The sequence below is a fragment of the Bos grunniens genome, chromosome 10 (genome assembly GCF_055505025.1).
Source record: "Bos grunniens cultivar Pamir isolate PY7600 chromosome 10, Bosgru_T2T1.0, whole genome shotgun sequence".
Taxonomy (NCBI): domain Eukaryota; kingdom Metazoa; phylum Chordata; class Mammalia; order Artiodactyla; family Bovidae; genus Bos; species Bos grunniens.
The window spans coordinates 87,888,999-87,906,979 of record NC_141174.1 but is presented as its reverse complement, the minus strand read 5'-3'; the positions used below and the strand labels follow the sequence as shown (position 1 = coordinate 87,906,979).

The 17,981-nt window shown below is 38.9% G+C and overlaps 1 protein-coding gene, 1 long non-coding RNA gene and 1 pseudogene across 6 annotated transcripts in view; 2 read left to right on the top strand and 1 right to left on the bottom strand.

The window, feature by feature from the left end:
• The window catches only part of LOC147365294 (uncharacterized), a 104,434-nt gene extending 99,332 nt beyond the window's left edge, over window positions 1-5,102 (bottom strand). For 3 of the 5 annotated variants that reach the window (XR_015135363.1, XR_015135362.1, XR_015135364.1), the window contains exons 1-2: window positions 4,941-5,102; window positions 790-901 (exon numbers count right to left, since the gene is read on the bottom strand). This is a non-coding gene — a long non-coding RNA (uncharacterized LOC147365294). Of the gene's footprint in view, window positions 1-789; window positions 905-4,940 lie in introns of all 5 variants that reach the window. The other 2 variants (XR_015135367.1, XR_015135365.1) reach the window with 1 other exon arrangement.
• LOC147365295 (small integral membrane protein 30-like) lies at window positions 1,139-1,442 on the top strand (annotated as a pseudogene).
• C10H15orf61 (chromosome 10 C15orf61 homolog) lies at window positions 5,031-10,259 on the top strand. Its single transcript, XM_086322856.1, has 2 exons — window positions 5,031-5,525; window positions 10,035-10,259. The coding sequence occupies exons 1-2, from the start codon at window positions 5,180-5,182 to the stop codon at window positions 10,160-10,162; spliced, it is 474 nt and encodes a 157-aa protein (XP_086178982.1). The 5' UTR covers window positions 5,031-5,179; the 3' UTR covers window positions 10,163-10,259.
• The last annotated feature ends 7,722 nt before the right edge of the window (window positions 10,260-17,981 follow it).

The following is a 17,981-nucleotide window of genomic DNA, read 5'->3' as shown; positions in this document are numbered from 1 at the left end:
TTACAAGCCTCCAGTGGCTCAGACGGTAAAGCGTCTGCCTGCAACGCAGGAGACCTGGGTTTGATTCCTGGGTGGAGAAGATCCCCTGGAGAAGGAAATGGCAATCCACTCCAGCACTCTTGCCTGGAAAATCCCATGGACGGAGGAGCCTGATAGGTTATAGTCCAGGGGGTCACAAAGAGTCGGACACAACTGAGCGACTTCACTTCACTTCACTTCATGAGACAATGCAGTGCTACCTATATAAATTTCTGGTTCTCTTTATCGGTGGTTTTTGCCTTATATACTACAGAATGTAGGATTTCTCAGACTGAATTCAGAGGTTCCCCAAATGTTTGATTCAAATTTTATTTTTTTAATAGATTTTTATATTGTCAAAAGGGAGATGTCAGAATTTTTTTTAACATATTACAAACTCCCCATGCTTTAATTTGAGGTTAAGCCATTTCAGCATAGATCTCAAAATTCATCTCCAGTTGTCATCTTTAGTTGAAGCACATGCCCAAGATTTCAAGGTGAATCACTTAAAAACCACTCTTACTTATATCTACTTCTCCCAAGAGATCAGGATTTTCTTGATAGTAAACAACCAAAACAAAGGAGTAAGAAATAAACTGTTATTTTAAAAAAAGAAGAAAAAAAGAAACTATCCTCAGGCTACTATAACTGCAACTATTGTCCATAGCCCACAACTTCAAAAAATTTTGAGCATAAAACAGCAGGGTCAAGAGTCCATTGGCAGTGGGCGAGCCATGGCATCCCAACCATACTAATTCCTGTTGGTCTTACCTATGTCTCTGCCGGCCAGTCTCCCTTGATTCCTTCCAATTTCTAAGCTTGGGTCTTCAGACTTCCTATTTATTATTTTGTCTATCCAACTGCCTTCCAACAAATTCCTTTTCTGCTAAAAGCAAAACAAAACAAAGTAAAAACCAAAGACAACAACAAACTAGTCTCATTTTAAAATTTTACCTTTAATATTAAAATTTTGCACTTTATAAATGTTTAGTAATAAAACACAAGTTTTCATCTACTTTATAGGCTGGGGTTCTATGACAGATTTTGTTTCAAAAGGAACTCCATCTTTTTAAAATTTAATTTGAATTTCTGTAATGGTTACTGCCTTGAAGGCACTGCCATGTGTAGCCGCTTAGCCTCAGCATCCGGAGCTCCTGGAAGGAAGTTAGAATTAAACAAATACCACTTTCTTTGTAAGCTTCGGCCTTCAAGAACCAGTCACCTCAAGATCTCAACATCTGATACCAGTTTCAACAAAACTGTTTCTAATCATTCTTTTCATTGCCTTTGGTGCTACCTGTTGTCGAAGCAGTAGAAACTAGAGATACAACAGCTCTCTTGTCAGGTGTGGTTCTCAGCATTATAGGGATCTGTGCTTGTTTAGGGGGTGTGTATATGCATGAAGAAGAAATGGACAGATATGACTTTAAAGGGTCTCCTGAATCAAGCCATCCGGTCCCACCACTTCATGGGAAATAGATGGGAAAACAGTGGAAACAGTGTCAGACTTTATTTTTCTGGGCTCCAAAATCACTACAGATGGTGACTGCAGCCATGAAATTAAAAGACTCTTACTCCTTGGAAGGAAAGTTATGACCAACCTAGATAGCATATTGAAAGGCAGAGACATTACTTTGCCAACAAAGGTTCGTCTAGTCAAGGCTATGGTTTTTCCTGTGGTCATGTATGGATGTGAGAGTTGGACTGTGAAGAAGGCTGAGTGCCGAAGAATTGATGCTTTTGAACTGTGGTGTTGGAGAAGACTCTTGAGAGTCCCTTGGACTGCAAGGAGATCCAACCAGTCCATTCTGAAGGAGATCAGTCCTGGGATTTCTTTGGAAGGAATGATGCTAAAGCTGAAACTCCAGTACTTTGGCCACCTCATGTGAAGAGTTGACTCACTGGAAAAGACTCTGATGCTGGGAGGGATTGGGGGCAGGAGGAGAAGGGGACGACAGAGGATGAGATGGCTGGATGGCATCACTGACTTGATGGACGTGAGTTTGAGTGAACTCCTGGAGTTGGTGATGGACAGGGAGGCCTGGCATGCTGCGATTCATGGGGTCGCAAAGAGTCAGACACGACTGAGCGACTGATCTGATCTGATCTGAATCAAGCCTTGCCCTGAAAACCTTTGTGCTATTGAGGTTCAGAACTGAGCTTTGGTGTCTGAAAGTTCCCAAGAAAGAGTAAACTGGGTAGTTTCACATTCTTGGTTATTGACTGCACAAACCAATATAATGGAAAAATTGATATATTTGAACAATTGGTATACTGAACAAATTGATAATATTGTGTTAAATGGAAAACAAAATGTTTTCTTCACAACAAATAATGCACTGAAAAACATCATCTATAGTTCGCATTTGCTAGTTAGAAAGAAGGTCAAAGAAGTGAGATGGCTGAAATTTATGTAATATTTCATAGTTTCAGAATTCTCAATAGGAAGAAGGAAACTCTTGCTCAAAATCCTAGGAAACTGTTATGGCTCAGTTATAATCAGTACCTCTTGTATCACTAAGGTGTCTTTTCTCCATTATTTTTATTGGATTTTTGTTACCTCCCAAGTTAATATTGTACCTAGATATTAAATATAGTTGATTAAAAATTAAAACTTGTCTTTTGTGGGGGGAAAAGTTCAGAGAACATATTCAATGTATTTAACATTGAAATGGAGAAGAGATTTAATGTTTAACAAAGACAAAAATATCTCTATATGAACTGAGCAACATCTCCATGGTGAGAAGTACTATATTAAATATAAACCCATTATGTAAAAAGTGTTAAAAATCATGGTACTGAATTTTAAACTGTTAAGTATAAACCCATTATAAAAAAAGTTTAAAACATTTAATTTGAAATCATAGTATTGAATAACTTCCCAGATTCTTGTCTTAGCCTCCTTCCAACCATTTCTGTGCAAATCTAACTATATCATGCCTCCCCATAAAATATTTTAAAAACTTTTATCTAAAAGGGAATCCTATAAAGGTAAGGTTTAAATTATTTGCTTGACTACAAGGCCCCTGAAATTACTTATCCTACAAGATTTGGTACATGGTTGTGAGTGTTCAATCACTGTTTGTTGAAGGAATCAAAAACTGGAGAATATAAGAGTCGCCATACTATCCTCCACTCCCCTTGAGTTTTCAGCAACAATATTAACAGCAGTGGTTATATGGTGCTTACACATAATTATCTCATTTACATCCAGCACTTTCCAGACACATTTTGTATGGTTTTTTCCCAAACATGAATTTAAGACATGTAAGAGGAAATGCCTCTCTAGAAAACAGATGTATACAAGTTCTTACCCCAAGAAGAACTGCTGCAAAACTTGAGAAAAAGTTTTCCTAAAGAGTTTTGCAGCAATGAAATTAAAAAGACGCTTACTCCTTGGAAGGAAAGTTATGACCAACCTAGATAGCATATTAAAAAGCAGAGACATTACTTTGCCAACAAAGGTCCGTCTAGTCAGTTCAGTTCAGTCGCTCAGTCGTGTCTGATTGTTTGCGACCCCATGAATCACAGCATGCCAGGCCTCCCTGTCCACCACCAGCTCCCGGAGTTCACTGAGACTCACGTCCATCGAGTCAGTGATGCCATCCAGCCATCTCATCCTTTGTCATCCCCTTCTCCTCCTGCCCCCAATCCCTCCCAGCATCAGAGTCTTTTCCAATGAGTCAACTCTTCGCATGAGGTGGCCAAAGTACTGGAGTTTCAGCTTCAGCATCAATCCTTCCAAAGAAATCCCAGGACTGATCTCCTTGCAGTCCAAGGGACTCTCAAGAGTCTTCTCCAACACCACAGTTTAAAAGCATCAATTCTTTGGCGCTCAGCTTTGTTCACAGTCCAATTCTCACATCCATACATGACCACTGGAAAAACCATAGCCTTGACTAGACGTTCCTTTGTTGGCAAAGTAATGTCTCTGCTTTTCAATATGCTATCTAGGTTGGTCATAACTTTCCTTCCAAGGAGTAAGCGTCTTTTAATTTCATGGCTGCAGTCACCATCTAGTCAAGGCTATGGTTTTTCCAGTGGTGATGTATGGATGTGAGAGTTGGACTGTGAAGAAAGCTGAACGCCGAAGAACTGATGTTGAACTGTGGTGCTGGAGAAGACTCTTGAGAGTCCCTTGGACTGCAAGGAGATCCAACCAGTCCATTCTAAAGGAGATCAGTCCTGGGTGTTCATTGGAAGGACTGATGCTAAAGCTGAAACTCCAATACTTTGGCCACCTCATGCGAGGAGAAGACTCACTGGAAAAGACTCTGACGCTGGGAGGGATTGGGGGCAGGAGAAGGGGACGACAGAGGATGAGATGGCTGCATGGCATCACCGACTCGATGGACGTGAGTTTGAGTGAACTCCGGGAGTTGGTGATGGACAGGGAGGCTTGGCGTGCTGCGATTCATGGGGTCGCAAAGAGTCGGACATGACTGAGCGACTGAACTGAACTGACTGAAAACTAAAAGACTCCCGGTCTGGCCGTTTTCCAGCCTCTGAGGGAGATGGTGGTGCACACTGCATGGAGAGATTTAAGGCTTTCTAAAAAACAATTTTTTTTTTCTGTTGAAATATCTGGGGCGTATTATAAAAAACACGAAAGAGGGAACCTAAATGGAAAAGTGCTCTCCGGCTTTACTAGCCAATGCAAATCTCGGGACTTGGCTTTTAACTCACTTCCCTGAGGACAACTTCTTCAAATGTTTCCTCAACAGCACCAATGAAGGATTTCTTCAGTCCACGACTTGGAAAAGAGACGCGGGCTTGAGTTCTGCCACTCTATTGGGTACAGTTATTTAATTTTAAAGCGTAATTTCCCTCATACCTGACCTAGTAAAACTCACGAATACCCCCTCACTCCCTCCCTAGGGTTATTAACGACTTTACGAGGTCTTTGGTGACGATTTAACTACCTCAGCTAGCTCACTCCGCCCGGCCCTCCTCGCTGCTCCACTCTCTCCCCAGGAAGCCGCGAGACCTTTGTGCGCACGCGCCGCCGCGCCCCGGGGGCTCTCGCGCACTCGCGCGGCGCCCGTTGGGCGTCCCGCTACCAGTCCCGGGGAGCGGGCGCGCGCGCGCCCCTTCGGCCCCGCCCCCAGGGGCGCGCGCCCGTAAGGCGGCCGAGGGGTGGGGGACGCGGGCGAGGCGGGTCATGGAGGCCCTACGGAGGGCCCACGAGGCTGTGCTTCGTCTGCTGCTGTGCCGGCCCTGGGCCGCGGGCGCCGCCTCCCGCCCGAAGCCCCGAGCCTCGGAGGTGCTGACGCGGCACCTGCTGCAGCGGCGCCTGCCTCACTGGACCTCCTTCTGCGTGCCCTACAGCGCCGTCCGGAACGACCAGTTCGGCCTCTCGCACTTCAACTGGCCGGTGCAAGGCGCCAACTACCACGTCCTGCGCACCGGCTGCTTCCCCTTCATCAAGTACCACTGCTCCAAGGCTCCCTGGCAGGACTTGGCCGGGCAGGACCGATTCTTCACGGCGCTCAAGGTCGTCAACCTCGGTGAGTGGCCCCGGGCCGGTAAAACACGTCCCGCCGCCGACGGCCCCACTGTTTGCAAAGCACGCTGACGTTCTGCCTCCGAGGCCGCGACCCCGTCCCGAGATCGGACCGCGCCGGCGCGGGGTTACCCTGCCCCGGCCCCGCGCAGGCTCGCCCGGGCGCACGCGCTCGCCACGCTTCGCCCAGTGTTGAGGCGTTTCCCAGACTGCCTCCGCGTCCCACCCACTCTGCAGCCTTGCAGGACTGACCCTGGTCCTGGGCTTCGTATTCCCCGCCCAGCAGGTGCTTGTCAGAGCTAAGTTGTTGCTCGCGAATGGTACCCCGGGAAAGTGGGGCTTATTGACAGGCCTGTACAGTGGGACCCCCCTGCATCCGCTCCCGGCGAGAGGGCATTTTATTCTTACTTCCAGCCACTCGTTAACTAGAAAGAGCCTTCCACTGGGCAGTAAGAAGGAAGGTGTAGAGCGCTGAAAATGGCTCTGAAGTTTTTATAAAATGCCTGATTATATGGCAGGATTCATTCTCATGAACATCACTTTGTTGGTGCTTTCAGAGTATAAAATCGGAAACTACTTTTTTAAGTTTCTTTGTTCTCTTTACATGAAGTCCCAGCAAGTTCGTTTTTCTAAAACCACCGAAGGTTTTCACCGGTGGTATTGGCTTCTTAAGATATTAGGCCTAAAAGATATTTAAAAGATTGCCTCTTTACTGGTATGTTTTCATGGGAGTATTCTAAGTCAGAGTATTTACTCTTGCTGAATGTTTATTATGTTTCGGTTAATGTCAGAAGAGGCGTGAACACTCACATGGGTGCATCTTTCCTGTTTTATAGGTAAATGAAAGATAGGCCTCAGGATGTTTGAACCTATTAATAACTGATAATCCAATTAATCCGTAATTCAGAATGTAGATGTGCAAGCTAACTTACATTATCCAACCAGTTTTTTGAACCAGAATTAAAGCTGAATACGCGGCCACACTTTTACTATATAGTCTTGACAGTTTCTTAAATTTAAATACATTCGGTGTGTTTTTGCTTATAATTACTTATAATTACTTATAATTGCTTATAAATCAGGGGGTCTGGAGCCATTGCTCCACTAGTACTGTCCTGAGTCCATCCCATTAAGGAGAAGATTATTTAGCGTTGTGTAATCTTTTAAAAGTATGCCTTATTATTTGGCTGATGAACTATATAGAGCACGCCCACTAATTCTGAGGTTGATGTAAAGAAGTTGAAGAGTGTAGTGATTTAGAAAATTCAATTCAAAATTATTTGGAGAGACTAGAGTGATGACTAGATTCAGGAAGAATACGTTAGTTTTATTGAATAGCATCTTCAGAAACAGAAAAAAGTCATTCTTCCCAAATGTACAGTTAATACACTTTAATGGGTTAGGAAAAGCATAACTGGAGAGTTGTGGGTAAACTATGTACCCAATGCCTTTTTCTAAAGAAGTTTTCACCATTTAAGAGCACCTTACTGATTAAGGGCCTAATCTTTTTAGGTAGAAAGAAATCCAGAGGAAATAGGATGTCCAGAACATGCTCACATAGAAAAGTAGTGAAAGTAGTAAAATCTTTTGAAGAAAGAAACAACAGCTGTAGTTTTTTTTTAATGTGTATGGAAGAGAAAGCTGAATCGTGATTTAATGGTCTTTTTGACCTCTTCAAAAATTTAAAAATTCTGTTTAAAAGAGAATAAGAATTTTAAATTAAACTGAAAGGGAAACTTTCTGCTCAGGTATTTGCTTCCATACAAATTGGCTTATACTAATAAAAGGAGATTTTTTTTTTTCTGGACTTTTTATTCACCAATTTGGTAATGTTTATTTTGTATTATTGTCTTAGGGGAGGGAATTAGATAATAGGATTCTTTCTTATTCTGTGTTGTGCTATTGCGCCTCTGGATCATCAAGTATGTATTCTATTTAAAAATACTTAAGATTTTATTCCTCCTCTTCCCTTTCAAATTAGTAATTATCAAAGTAATTCATTTTTCCATTTTGTAAATAATAAAGATTTCTCTTTTACCCATTTGTTCCCTTTCTTGCCTGCCTTCCTTTCAATGGAAGTGACATTTTACTGATGGTTTATCAGTCTGGGTATCCTGCTGGGAAGTAGATTGAGATTTAAAAAAATCAACTTACCATTGGAATGAATGGGTAATTGGAGACTTGCTACAAAGTTCTAATTTTTTTTAAGTGCTTAATTTGACAGTGGTTTACCTACTGTTCAGCTGACTCAAAATGAATTATTATGCAAAGAACTGGGTTTCACATTCATTTTGATGTTATGTTTCAGACAGTCTAGAAAAAATTTGATTTTTCATCAAACCTTACAAATTTTATAGCATATGTGCTATAAAGAAAATTATGGGGTTTTTTAACTGTGTTAATTATGTATGTGGCTAATCTTCACATTTAGTGTATTAGCCTGACTGCATTAAATAAGTAGACTGCAGGATAAAAAAAAATAGAGAATTTCTGACTCTCATATCACATCTCAACCCTCTGTCAAACAGCATTAACAGTTCCTAGTTGTTAGTTATTAGTAATCCTTGGTCAGTCCTCCATTTTAGCTGAAAAAATACTGACCATTTGTGTGATTTTTTTTAAAAATCAATATTTTACAGGAAACTGATAAATACTGTAAAAACAAACAAAATTTTCAGTGTCACCAGCTATTAACTGAATGTCCTTATCATTGGTTTAAAAGTCATATTTTATTTATTTTACTATCAATATATTTGGAAGTGAGTGAAGTTGCTCAGTCGTGTCTGACCCGTTGCGACCCCATGGACTGTAGCCTACCAGGCTCCTCCCTCCATGGGATTCTCCAGGCAGGAGTATTGGAGTGGGTTGCCATTTAAAATTAGTAATTATTTCTAGAACCTGTTTTTCTCTCACTCTATTGATTTTCACCTTTTGAAGTTGTGATAACATATATTAAAGTTTATTTTTTATTTCATCTGCTCCTTCTTCACTCACTTCTACCTGTCTTATGCTTCACTCACTTCTGCCTGCCTTACTTTTGTTCTCTTGTCCACTCCCCCATTCTACACCCCCACTTGCCCCCCCTTTTTTTTGGTTGAATGATTAATAAATAGCTCTATGATGCTAGTTTTTGTGGCTTTTTTGTGACATTCCCTTGAGGCTTTCAGAGATTTGCAGGGAGGTGTTCACAAGGCAAAGAAGGCAATATACTGTGAAAGGTTTCACAGGAGTTCCAGGAAGCCCTGTGATTGTAAAAAACAGTGACCCAGTATACTCCTAAAAATAGAGAGGTGCCAGTCTGAATGGGGTTTTTGCCTTTTCTCATTGCCAACTAGTGATGCTTCCCCTAATTAATCTTTGGCATCGCAGTGGCTGGAATGCAGCTTCAGGGAATAAGCACAAAGTAGTCCAGTGAACTTATACAATCAAAAAAGAGCATAACACAGCAAAGATACTCTTGCAGAAAAAATAAGAAAACAATTTAGCAATATGATTAGTTCTGAGCATGTGTTGATTTCCCTAGGAACTAGAAAGAAAGTGATTTTCCAAATTACAGCTCTTCTTTTAAATTGACATTTTCTGTCCATTTCTGTCCTATGTATGTTCCACTCATACACAGGAACAGTAAAACTAATATTTGTGCAAAGCATACAATATTTTTATCGATTTCATGTGCCTTTGGTTCTATACATATGTTTTTAATGTTATTAATAGTCATTGATTTTACATAAGTGCCTTACAAAAAATAGGAATTGTAAAAGATTTTTTTTTTTGGTCCAGCTTAGTCTCATGTGCCTATGAGGGCTTAATGCAATGTCTGACTAGTATATGTTTAGTTTCATGTATCACAAATGGCAGCTTATCACAAATGGAAATATTTCAAAGAAGAAATATATTCTTGGAGTCTACTATTAACCTATTTCAAGTAGGTTGAAACAAGATTTTCAAATCAGTTGTAAAACTATGAATGGGATTCTTTCTTTCTCACGCTTGTTATTATACCAAAATCTTCCTTAGAATTAGGTTTTGCCTTTGATTTTGAAGACAGCTTTTTGACCTAGTTTCTTTTAAATTGTACAAAAATTATTTTAGCCATCAGTATTACTGTCCAACTTATAGCACAATAAAGATGACCTAGTAATTTAAGTTCAAGGCCAATAATGAAGAGCCTCTACAATGAAATAAATTAATATTCTCTGCTTATTTGTGAAAAGACTATAGAATTACTTCATAATTACTCAGAGGTAATGAATTAATGTTTGTAAAGTGCTTGAGGTTTACACCAGTCTTTATCTATAGTTGTAAAAATCTCTAGGCTCATACAATTGTTACTGTGTTTCACAATCATAGATGAAATTGACCTCTTAGGTAGAGTCAATGTTTACTCATATTTTTATAACTTTATAATTTATTGATGTTGCTAAAGAGTGCTATGTGATTTATACTATGACAAATATGAGTACATGATTAATCAATGTTTATTTCACAAATAACATATTTATTTGTTTTTTAGGTATTCCAACTTTATTATATGGACTTGGCTCCTGGTTATTTGCTAGAGTCACAGAGACTGTGCACACCAGTTATGGACCAATAACAGTTTATTTTCTAAATAAAGAAGATGAAGGTGCCATGTACTGAAAGTGTGCGTTGAAGGACGTAAATATCAATAGATTTTTTTTCTCGTGTATGTGCAATATTTATTTTTGATCCTTTAAAATAAAACTTTGCAAACACCTTTTTCTTCCTACAGTGTCTGGTTCTTTAAGATGAATCATTGCCCTCAAGAGGCAAAGCTTTTCATACATTGTGATATATTGCGTACTCTGTTTAGCCAATGGGAACCACAAACACATAACATTATACCAATTTTTTCCTATAACTAGGTTGAACTAGAGATAAAAAGTGATTGTAATTTATAGATTCTGTAGTTATATATCAACTCTTTGAAAATATAGATACCCACACAAAGAAGGAAGGAAAAAAAAGTCTATAACATTGGAAAAAGTAGAGAATTTTAGAATATATGATAGAGAATAAGATAACATCATTGGCAAATCTAAAATTGATAAGAATTCTAATTGCAATCTGAAATTTAAACCATTCAGCTGCCAGGATTTCAAATGGAAATGTGTTAAAAGCCCTTGTGCCATTTTCCTGTACTAGAGGTGTGGGTGGAATGTTGAACCTTCCCATTACCTAAAGAATCCAATACCACACTAATTTTTTTAATGTGATAACAACTCCATTTAATGCAAATGCAGCAAAATAAATGAAATTAAGACTTATTAAAAGTTAAAATAGCATGCTGATAAAGCTGTAAGAACAATTAAGATCTAGAAAGACCCAGAAAAAATAAATTTGGTAACTGCTTAAAAAAGCAATTAGCTGAAACGGTCCGTATCCATAGGCTTATTGGCCATGGGAAGTGGGCTGAAATTTTAAAGACCTGATGGCAGTTTTGCGTTAGAATTTTATTAAGTTAATTGCATTTTTGAAAGCAAAGTCATTAAAAAAATTTTATCCTTGGGGGTAGTTACAAAATACCCAGACGAATGGTAAATTTCAGAAATTTGGAGTAATTTAGGGAGAACTAAGTAGAACTATTTAATTTCTAAACCAATGAGTGTTTAAGATTTATGATCTCTCCCATAATTACAAACATGCATTATATATCATTTTATGTTAATGTGTTGCTGATGCTCTGCAAGGTTTACACATTTTTGTAGCAAAATATTTTATAAAATTCAATCTAGCCAACATTGGGGTGCGTGCTTCTAACAAATCAGGGAAAGAGAGTGGAAGTAATTGAGGTGAAGGTACCAGAATAATGGAAGTAACACAAACTGGCTTTGTTAAAGGTAGTCATTTTAAATGAGCTACAGAGAGTGAACTGCTCTTCAAATATATGTAGTGTTCACTTGTCTAAAAGCAATTCTAAATAATGCCTTAATCAAAGAAGTACTTATAGTCCAGAAGAATATACTTGACACTAGTTAACGGCTTACACAAAGGAGATAGTGTTACATTAAGCTTCATTAATAATAAAACTGACTATTAGCATTTTGCAAGGAAGGCTAGAACTGATTTCCTCTGTAATGGGCAAAGTTAAATAACTATAGCTCATAAGTTTTAAGTCAAATACTGGTCATTCATTGCTGTTGGTCTTTTCAATACTTGCTGTAAAGGTTTGGTCCCCACACAAGGCTGATAAAATGGTTTTTAATTACTAGACTATAAATACAGCTTTTCAGTAAAGTTGCACTTCTTTTCACACTGGCCTGTTTGATTTCTGATAATTTGTACTGCTGACTCTGCTTACCTGTTTTTCAATAGCTACAATCACAGTGACTTCTTGTCCATATGGTGATAGGTAAGTCTCCTTGGAGAACATCTTTGACAAACTACCCTATTGATCTCTGTAATTCTCTGCTGTTTGCAGCATTAAATAGAGCCTTGATTTCTTGCCTGATGTGCTCACTGTGTAACAATTAAGCAAATGTAATATTTTCTTGTATTACATGAAAATCAATAGACCTCTTGCTCTCATGGAGTTGATCATGGTGAAGGATGAACTCAACAATGGCTAAGGGCATGGTTCAGATATTTAAAATATCATTCCTTGGATTTATGAAGCCTTATAGTGAACCATTTAGCCTGAAAAATGCTTCTCATTGAACAGCAATGGTTTAAGTTTTTTCTTTGAAGTTGGATATTACATCAAAGTATTGTGGCCTAAAAGGGATAAAATATAAATGCTGGAAGTCAGGAGACTGATGCTATTTTTAGTCATAGTGCTGCCTTACTTTTTGACTTCAGGCTAATAACTCCTCCTTTGTGTCTTAGTTTTTTCTACCTGTAATCTGAGAAGGGCAAAATAAGAAACCCTTCTACCTTAAAAGTGTATCTTGCATGTGCTCATAAGCAAATGTCAGTTTTATTTCAGAAACGCTGGTTTTGTAATCCTCATTCTTGTTTTCCATTTATGTTTAAAAGGCTTCATCAGTAAAAGGAGTTTTAAAATAAGGTGAGAGGAAGGGAGAAGGAGACACACTGAAGGCAGTTTGTGTGAGCCTGTCTGCACATGCTGGCTATGCCTGAGATGGCAAGCAGGATTCAAATGGACGCTGCCCTTCTGGATAGCAGTTTTCTTAGGAGGAATTGTGGAAACAGAGACAGTTTTTCTGCATCTACTACTTTAATGGGATTTTAGTCTTTAATCCAGGCAAAAGTGTTTTTTAAATGAAGAAGATTAATTTCAGTTTAAAATCTTGCATCTCTTCTGTTGTTACTTCTATACAAATCAATGATCAAATGTTGGAAAAAATTTCTAGTCAAAATTTGTGGTTCCTGTGTAAGTGGTGAACCACCATAAAGATTCTGTAACAGAAAAGAAAAGATGCAGTAACAGAGTTGGGGGCAAGAAAGAGGTTACTAGTTTCTCAGTGCTAATGTCTTGACACACCAAATTGTAAAAATAGTTACAAATTCTTTCATCATATACATGTGTTGTGTTTAGTTGCTCAGTCGTGTCCAACTCTGTGATCGCACGGACTGTAGCCCACCAGGCTCCTCTGTCCATAGGATTCTCTAGGTAAGAATATTGAAGTGGGTTGCCATTTCCTTCTCCAGGGGATCTTCCCAACCCAGGGATAGAATCCAGGTCTCCCACATTGGAGGCGGATTCTTTACTACCTGAGCTACCAGGGAAGTCCATATTCATCACACATTTGGTTACTAATATTTTGCTTATTGTTGGCTTCAGTAGAAATGGAAACATTTTTAATTATTAAAAGCCATATATATTTCTTTTAAAATATACATTTTATCTTGTGTCACTTATATTCACACAAAACTATAATCACAAAACATCTATAATTTTCTTGAAGTAATGTCTTTTAATTCCATTAAAGAATGAATGTCATTTGAATGAATGGAGTGACCTACTAAAGACAAGGATCTGGATTTCATTTCATTTAAAAGCTAATACAGGTAACAGAAACCTTATCCTAAAGCTAGTGGATTGGGTATCTTCTTTTTCTCAGCACTTAGCATTCAGACAGTAATGATGTTTGGGGCATCTTAACCTAAACCAGTACTTAGCATTACATCTCACCTGGGTCAACAGTCTAGGGTATCAGAGTTAAACTGTGTTACTGTAAATTAATGGAAAATGTAACTGCACTTTGCTGAAAGATCAATGTCCAATAAAGGCTGCACAATCAAATCTTGTTGCAATGATTGAGGTCTTTAATTGCCTTTCAAAGATAAGGTGGTAATCAACACAGCTTTAACTGATCTTTTTTACTAGTTCAATTACATGCTAATGACTAGTGCCAAGTCAGAATCTTTAACTACTTATACTTATTAAATCTTATGTTAGTAATGAAAAATTACTTTAGCTTACCCAATCGATAGAACACACATCTTAATTACTATATTTCACTTTTATACTATTTTGTGTGCTTGACAAATGTTTCACGAGTTTTCCCAACAATAAGCAGTGTTGTTGGTAGGGAGCACAGGCCATAAGAGTCTTTTTCTAACAAAAACTAGAGATCAGATACTAAGGAAAAAATTCTGCTTTAAACGAAAATGTGGATAAAATAGTTCCTAATGGTGCAAGCTTAGTCATCCAGTGACTTCTGAAAACTGTCTTGCTAATTGAAAGTACACTTAATACAACTGGGACGAAATAAATCTAGATTATTTTTACTAAGTGTATTTCTAAGTTCTGTTAGCTTTCTAGTAAGGAAACTGATTTCATATACAGCCTACTCTAAAAATGTGTTTGGGGGAAGGATAAATGTTAGAAAAGGCAAATGACTAAATAAATAAGTTGAGGATCATCAAAATTAAAAACTTTTGTGTTTTAAAGGACACTATCAAAATGAAAAGACAGCTGACATGAGAGAAAATATTTGCAAATCATATATATGATAAAAGGACTTGTAGCCAGAATATATAAAGAACTTTACTAACTCAACAACCAAATTGAAAAATATGGACAGACATTCCTCCAAAGAAATTATATAAATAGTTACTAAGCACGTGAAAAACATTTAACATTAACTGTTAGAGAAATGGGAGTCAAAACCACAGCGAGATACCACTTCATAGCCACTGGGATGGCTATCAGTTCAGTTCAGTCACTCAGTCGTGTCCAACTCTTTGCGACCCCATGAATCTCAGCATGCCAGGCCTCCCTGTCCATCACCAACTCCCGGGGTTCACTCAAACTCATGTCCATCGAGTCAGTGATGCCATCCAGCCATCTCATCCTCTGTTATCCCCTTCACCTCCTGCCCCCAATCTTTGCCAACATCACGGTCTTTTCCAATGAGTCAACTCTTCGCATGAGGTGGCCAAAGTATTGGAGTTTCATTTTTAACATCAGTTGTTCCAATGAACACCCAGGACTGATCTTTAGGATAGACTGGTTGGATCTCCTTGCAGTCCAAGGGACTCTCAAGAGTTTTCTCCAACACCATAGTTCAAAATCATCAATTCTTCAGCACTCAGTTTTCTTTATAGTCCAACTCTCACATCCATACATGACCACAGGAAAAACCATAGCTTTTACTAAGCAGACCTTTGTTGGCAAAGTAATGTCTCTGCTTTTGAATATTCTATCTAGGTTGGTTATAACTTTCCGTCCAAGGAGTAAGCGTCTTTTAATTTCATGGCTGCAGTCACCATCTGTAGTGATTTTGGAGCCAAAAAAAGTCTGACGCTGTTTCCACTGTTTCCCCATTTATTACCCATAAAGTGATGGGGCCAGATGCCATGACCTTAGTTTTCTGAATGTTGAGCTTTAAGCCAACTTTTTCACTCTCCTCTTTCACTTTCATCAAGAGGCTTTTTAAAAGTTCCTCTTCACTTTCTGCCATAAGGGTGGTGTCGTCTGCATATCTGAGGTTATTGATATTTCTCCCGGCAGTCTTGATTCCAGCTTGTGCTTCTTCCAGCCCAGTGTTTCTCATGATGTACTCTGCATAGAAGTTAAATAAGCAGGGTGATAATATACAGCCTTGACGTACTCCTTTTCCTATTTGGAACCAGTCTGTTGTTCCATGTCCAGTTCTAACTATTGCTTTCTGACCTGCATATAGGTTTCTCAAGAGGCAGGTCAGGTGGTCTGGTATTCCCATCTCTTTCAGAATTTTCCACAGTTTATTGTGATCCACACAGTCAAAGGCTTTGGTATAGTCAATAAAGCAGAAATAGATGCTTTTCTGGAACTGTCTTGCTTTTTCTATGATCCAGTGGATGTTGGCAATTTGATCTCTGGTTCCTCTGCCTTTTCTAAAACCAGCTTGAACATCTGGAAGTTCATGGTTCACGTATTGCTGAAGCCTGGCTTGGAGAATTTTGAGCGTTACTTGACTAGCGTGTGAGATGAGTGCAATTGTGCGGTAGTTTGAGCATTCTTTGGCATTGCCTTTCTTTGGGATTGGAATGAAAACTGACCTTTTCCAGTCCTGTGGCCACTGCTGAGTTTTCCAAATTTGCTGGCATATTGCGTGCAGCACTTTGACAGCATCATCTTTCAGGATTTGAAATAGCTCAACTGGAATTCCATCACCTCCACTAGCTTTGTTCGTAGTGATCCTTTCTAAGGCCCACTTGACTTCACGTTCCAGGATGTCTGGCTCTAGGTGAGTGATCACACCATCGTGATTATCTGGGTTGTGAAGCTCTTTTTTGTACAGTTCTTCTGTGTATTCTTGCCACCTCTTAATATCTTCTGCTTCTGTTAGGTCTATACCATTTCTGTCCTTTATCGAGCCCATCTTCACATGAAATGTTCCCTTGGTATCTCTAATTTTCTTGAAGAGACCTCTAGGAATCAGTGAACTAAAATGGACTGGAATGGGTGACTTTAACTCAGATGACCATTATATCTACTATGTGGGCAGGAATCCCTTAGAAGAAATGGAGTAGCCATCATGGTGGCTCAGATCATGAACTCCTTATTGCCAAATTCAGACTTAAATTGAAGAAAGTAGGGAAAACCACTAGACCATTCAGGTATGACCTAAATCACATCCCTTATGAATATACAGTGGACGTGAGAAATAGATTTAAGGTACTAGATCTGATAGAGTGCCTGATGAACTATGGATGGAGGTTTGTGACATTGTACAGGAGACAAGGATCAAGACCATCCCCATGGAAAAGAAATGCAAAAAAGCAAAGTGGCTGTCTGGGGAGGCCTTACAAATAGCTGTGAAAAGAAGAAGGATGGCTATAATAGATAATAAAAAGTGTTGGCAAGAAATGTGGAGAATATGGAACCCTCATAACTAGTTAGTGGGAAGGTAAAATAGTGTAGTCACTTTGGAAAAGTTCGGCCATTCCTGAAAATATCAAATATGAAGTTATCATATTACCCAGTAATTCTGTTCCTAGGATATATACTCTACAGAGTTGAAAATATGTTCACAGAAAAACTTGTACACAAGGGTTCATAGCATTATTCACTAGCAAAGAACTGGAAACAATTCAAATATCAATAAGTGGATAAAAATAAAATTTGGCATATTCACACAATAGAATATTACATATTCAACCAAAAAAAGGAAAGAAGTACTGATTCATGCTATAGCACTGACAAAGCTTCCTTGAAAACATTACACTAAGTGAAAGAAGCCAACCATGAAAGACCATATATTGTATGATTTCATTTATATGAAATGTCCAGAATTGGCAAATCTGTAGAGACAGAAATTGATTGCCTAGGACTGGGGAGATTGGGAGGAAATGGGGAGTAAGTGATAGTGGGCATGGGGATTCTTGGGGGGTAATGAAACTCTTCTAATGGCCACACAATTCTGTGACCATACTTAAAACATTGAATTGTACACTTTCAAAGGAAGAACTGTACAGCATCTGAATTAGCTTTCAATAAAGCCATTAAAAACTAATAAAGTGGGGAGGGGAAATGGGTAGTTAGTGTTTAATAGGTATAGAGTTTTAATTTTGTAAGATAAAAAGATTTCTAGACTTGGTGGTGATGGTTGCACAGTGATGTGAATGTACTTAACACTATATGCTAAAAATGGCTAGTGTGATAAATTCCATAATGCATATTTCACCATAAATAAAAATAATGTTTAAAAATTTGTAGTTCAGTTCAGTCATTTAGTCGTGTCCTACTCTTTGTGACCTCATGGACTGCAGCATGCCAGCCTTCCCTGTCCATCCCGAAGCTTGCTCAAACTCGTGTCCATCGAGTTGGTGATGCCATCCAACCATCTTATCCTCTGTCGTCCCCTTCTCCTCCCGCCTTCAATCTTTCCCAGCACCAGGTCTGGGTCTTTTCTAAGGAGTCAGTTCTTCACATCAGGTGGCCAAAGTATTGGAATTTCACCTTCAGCATCAGTCCTTCCAATGAATATATTCAGGACTGATTTCCTTTAGGATTGACTGGTTTGATCTTGCAGTCCCAGGGACTCTC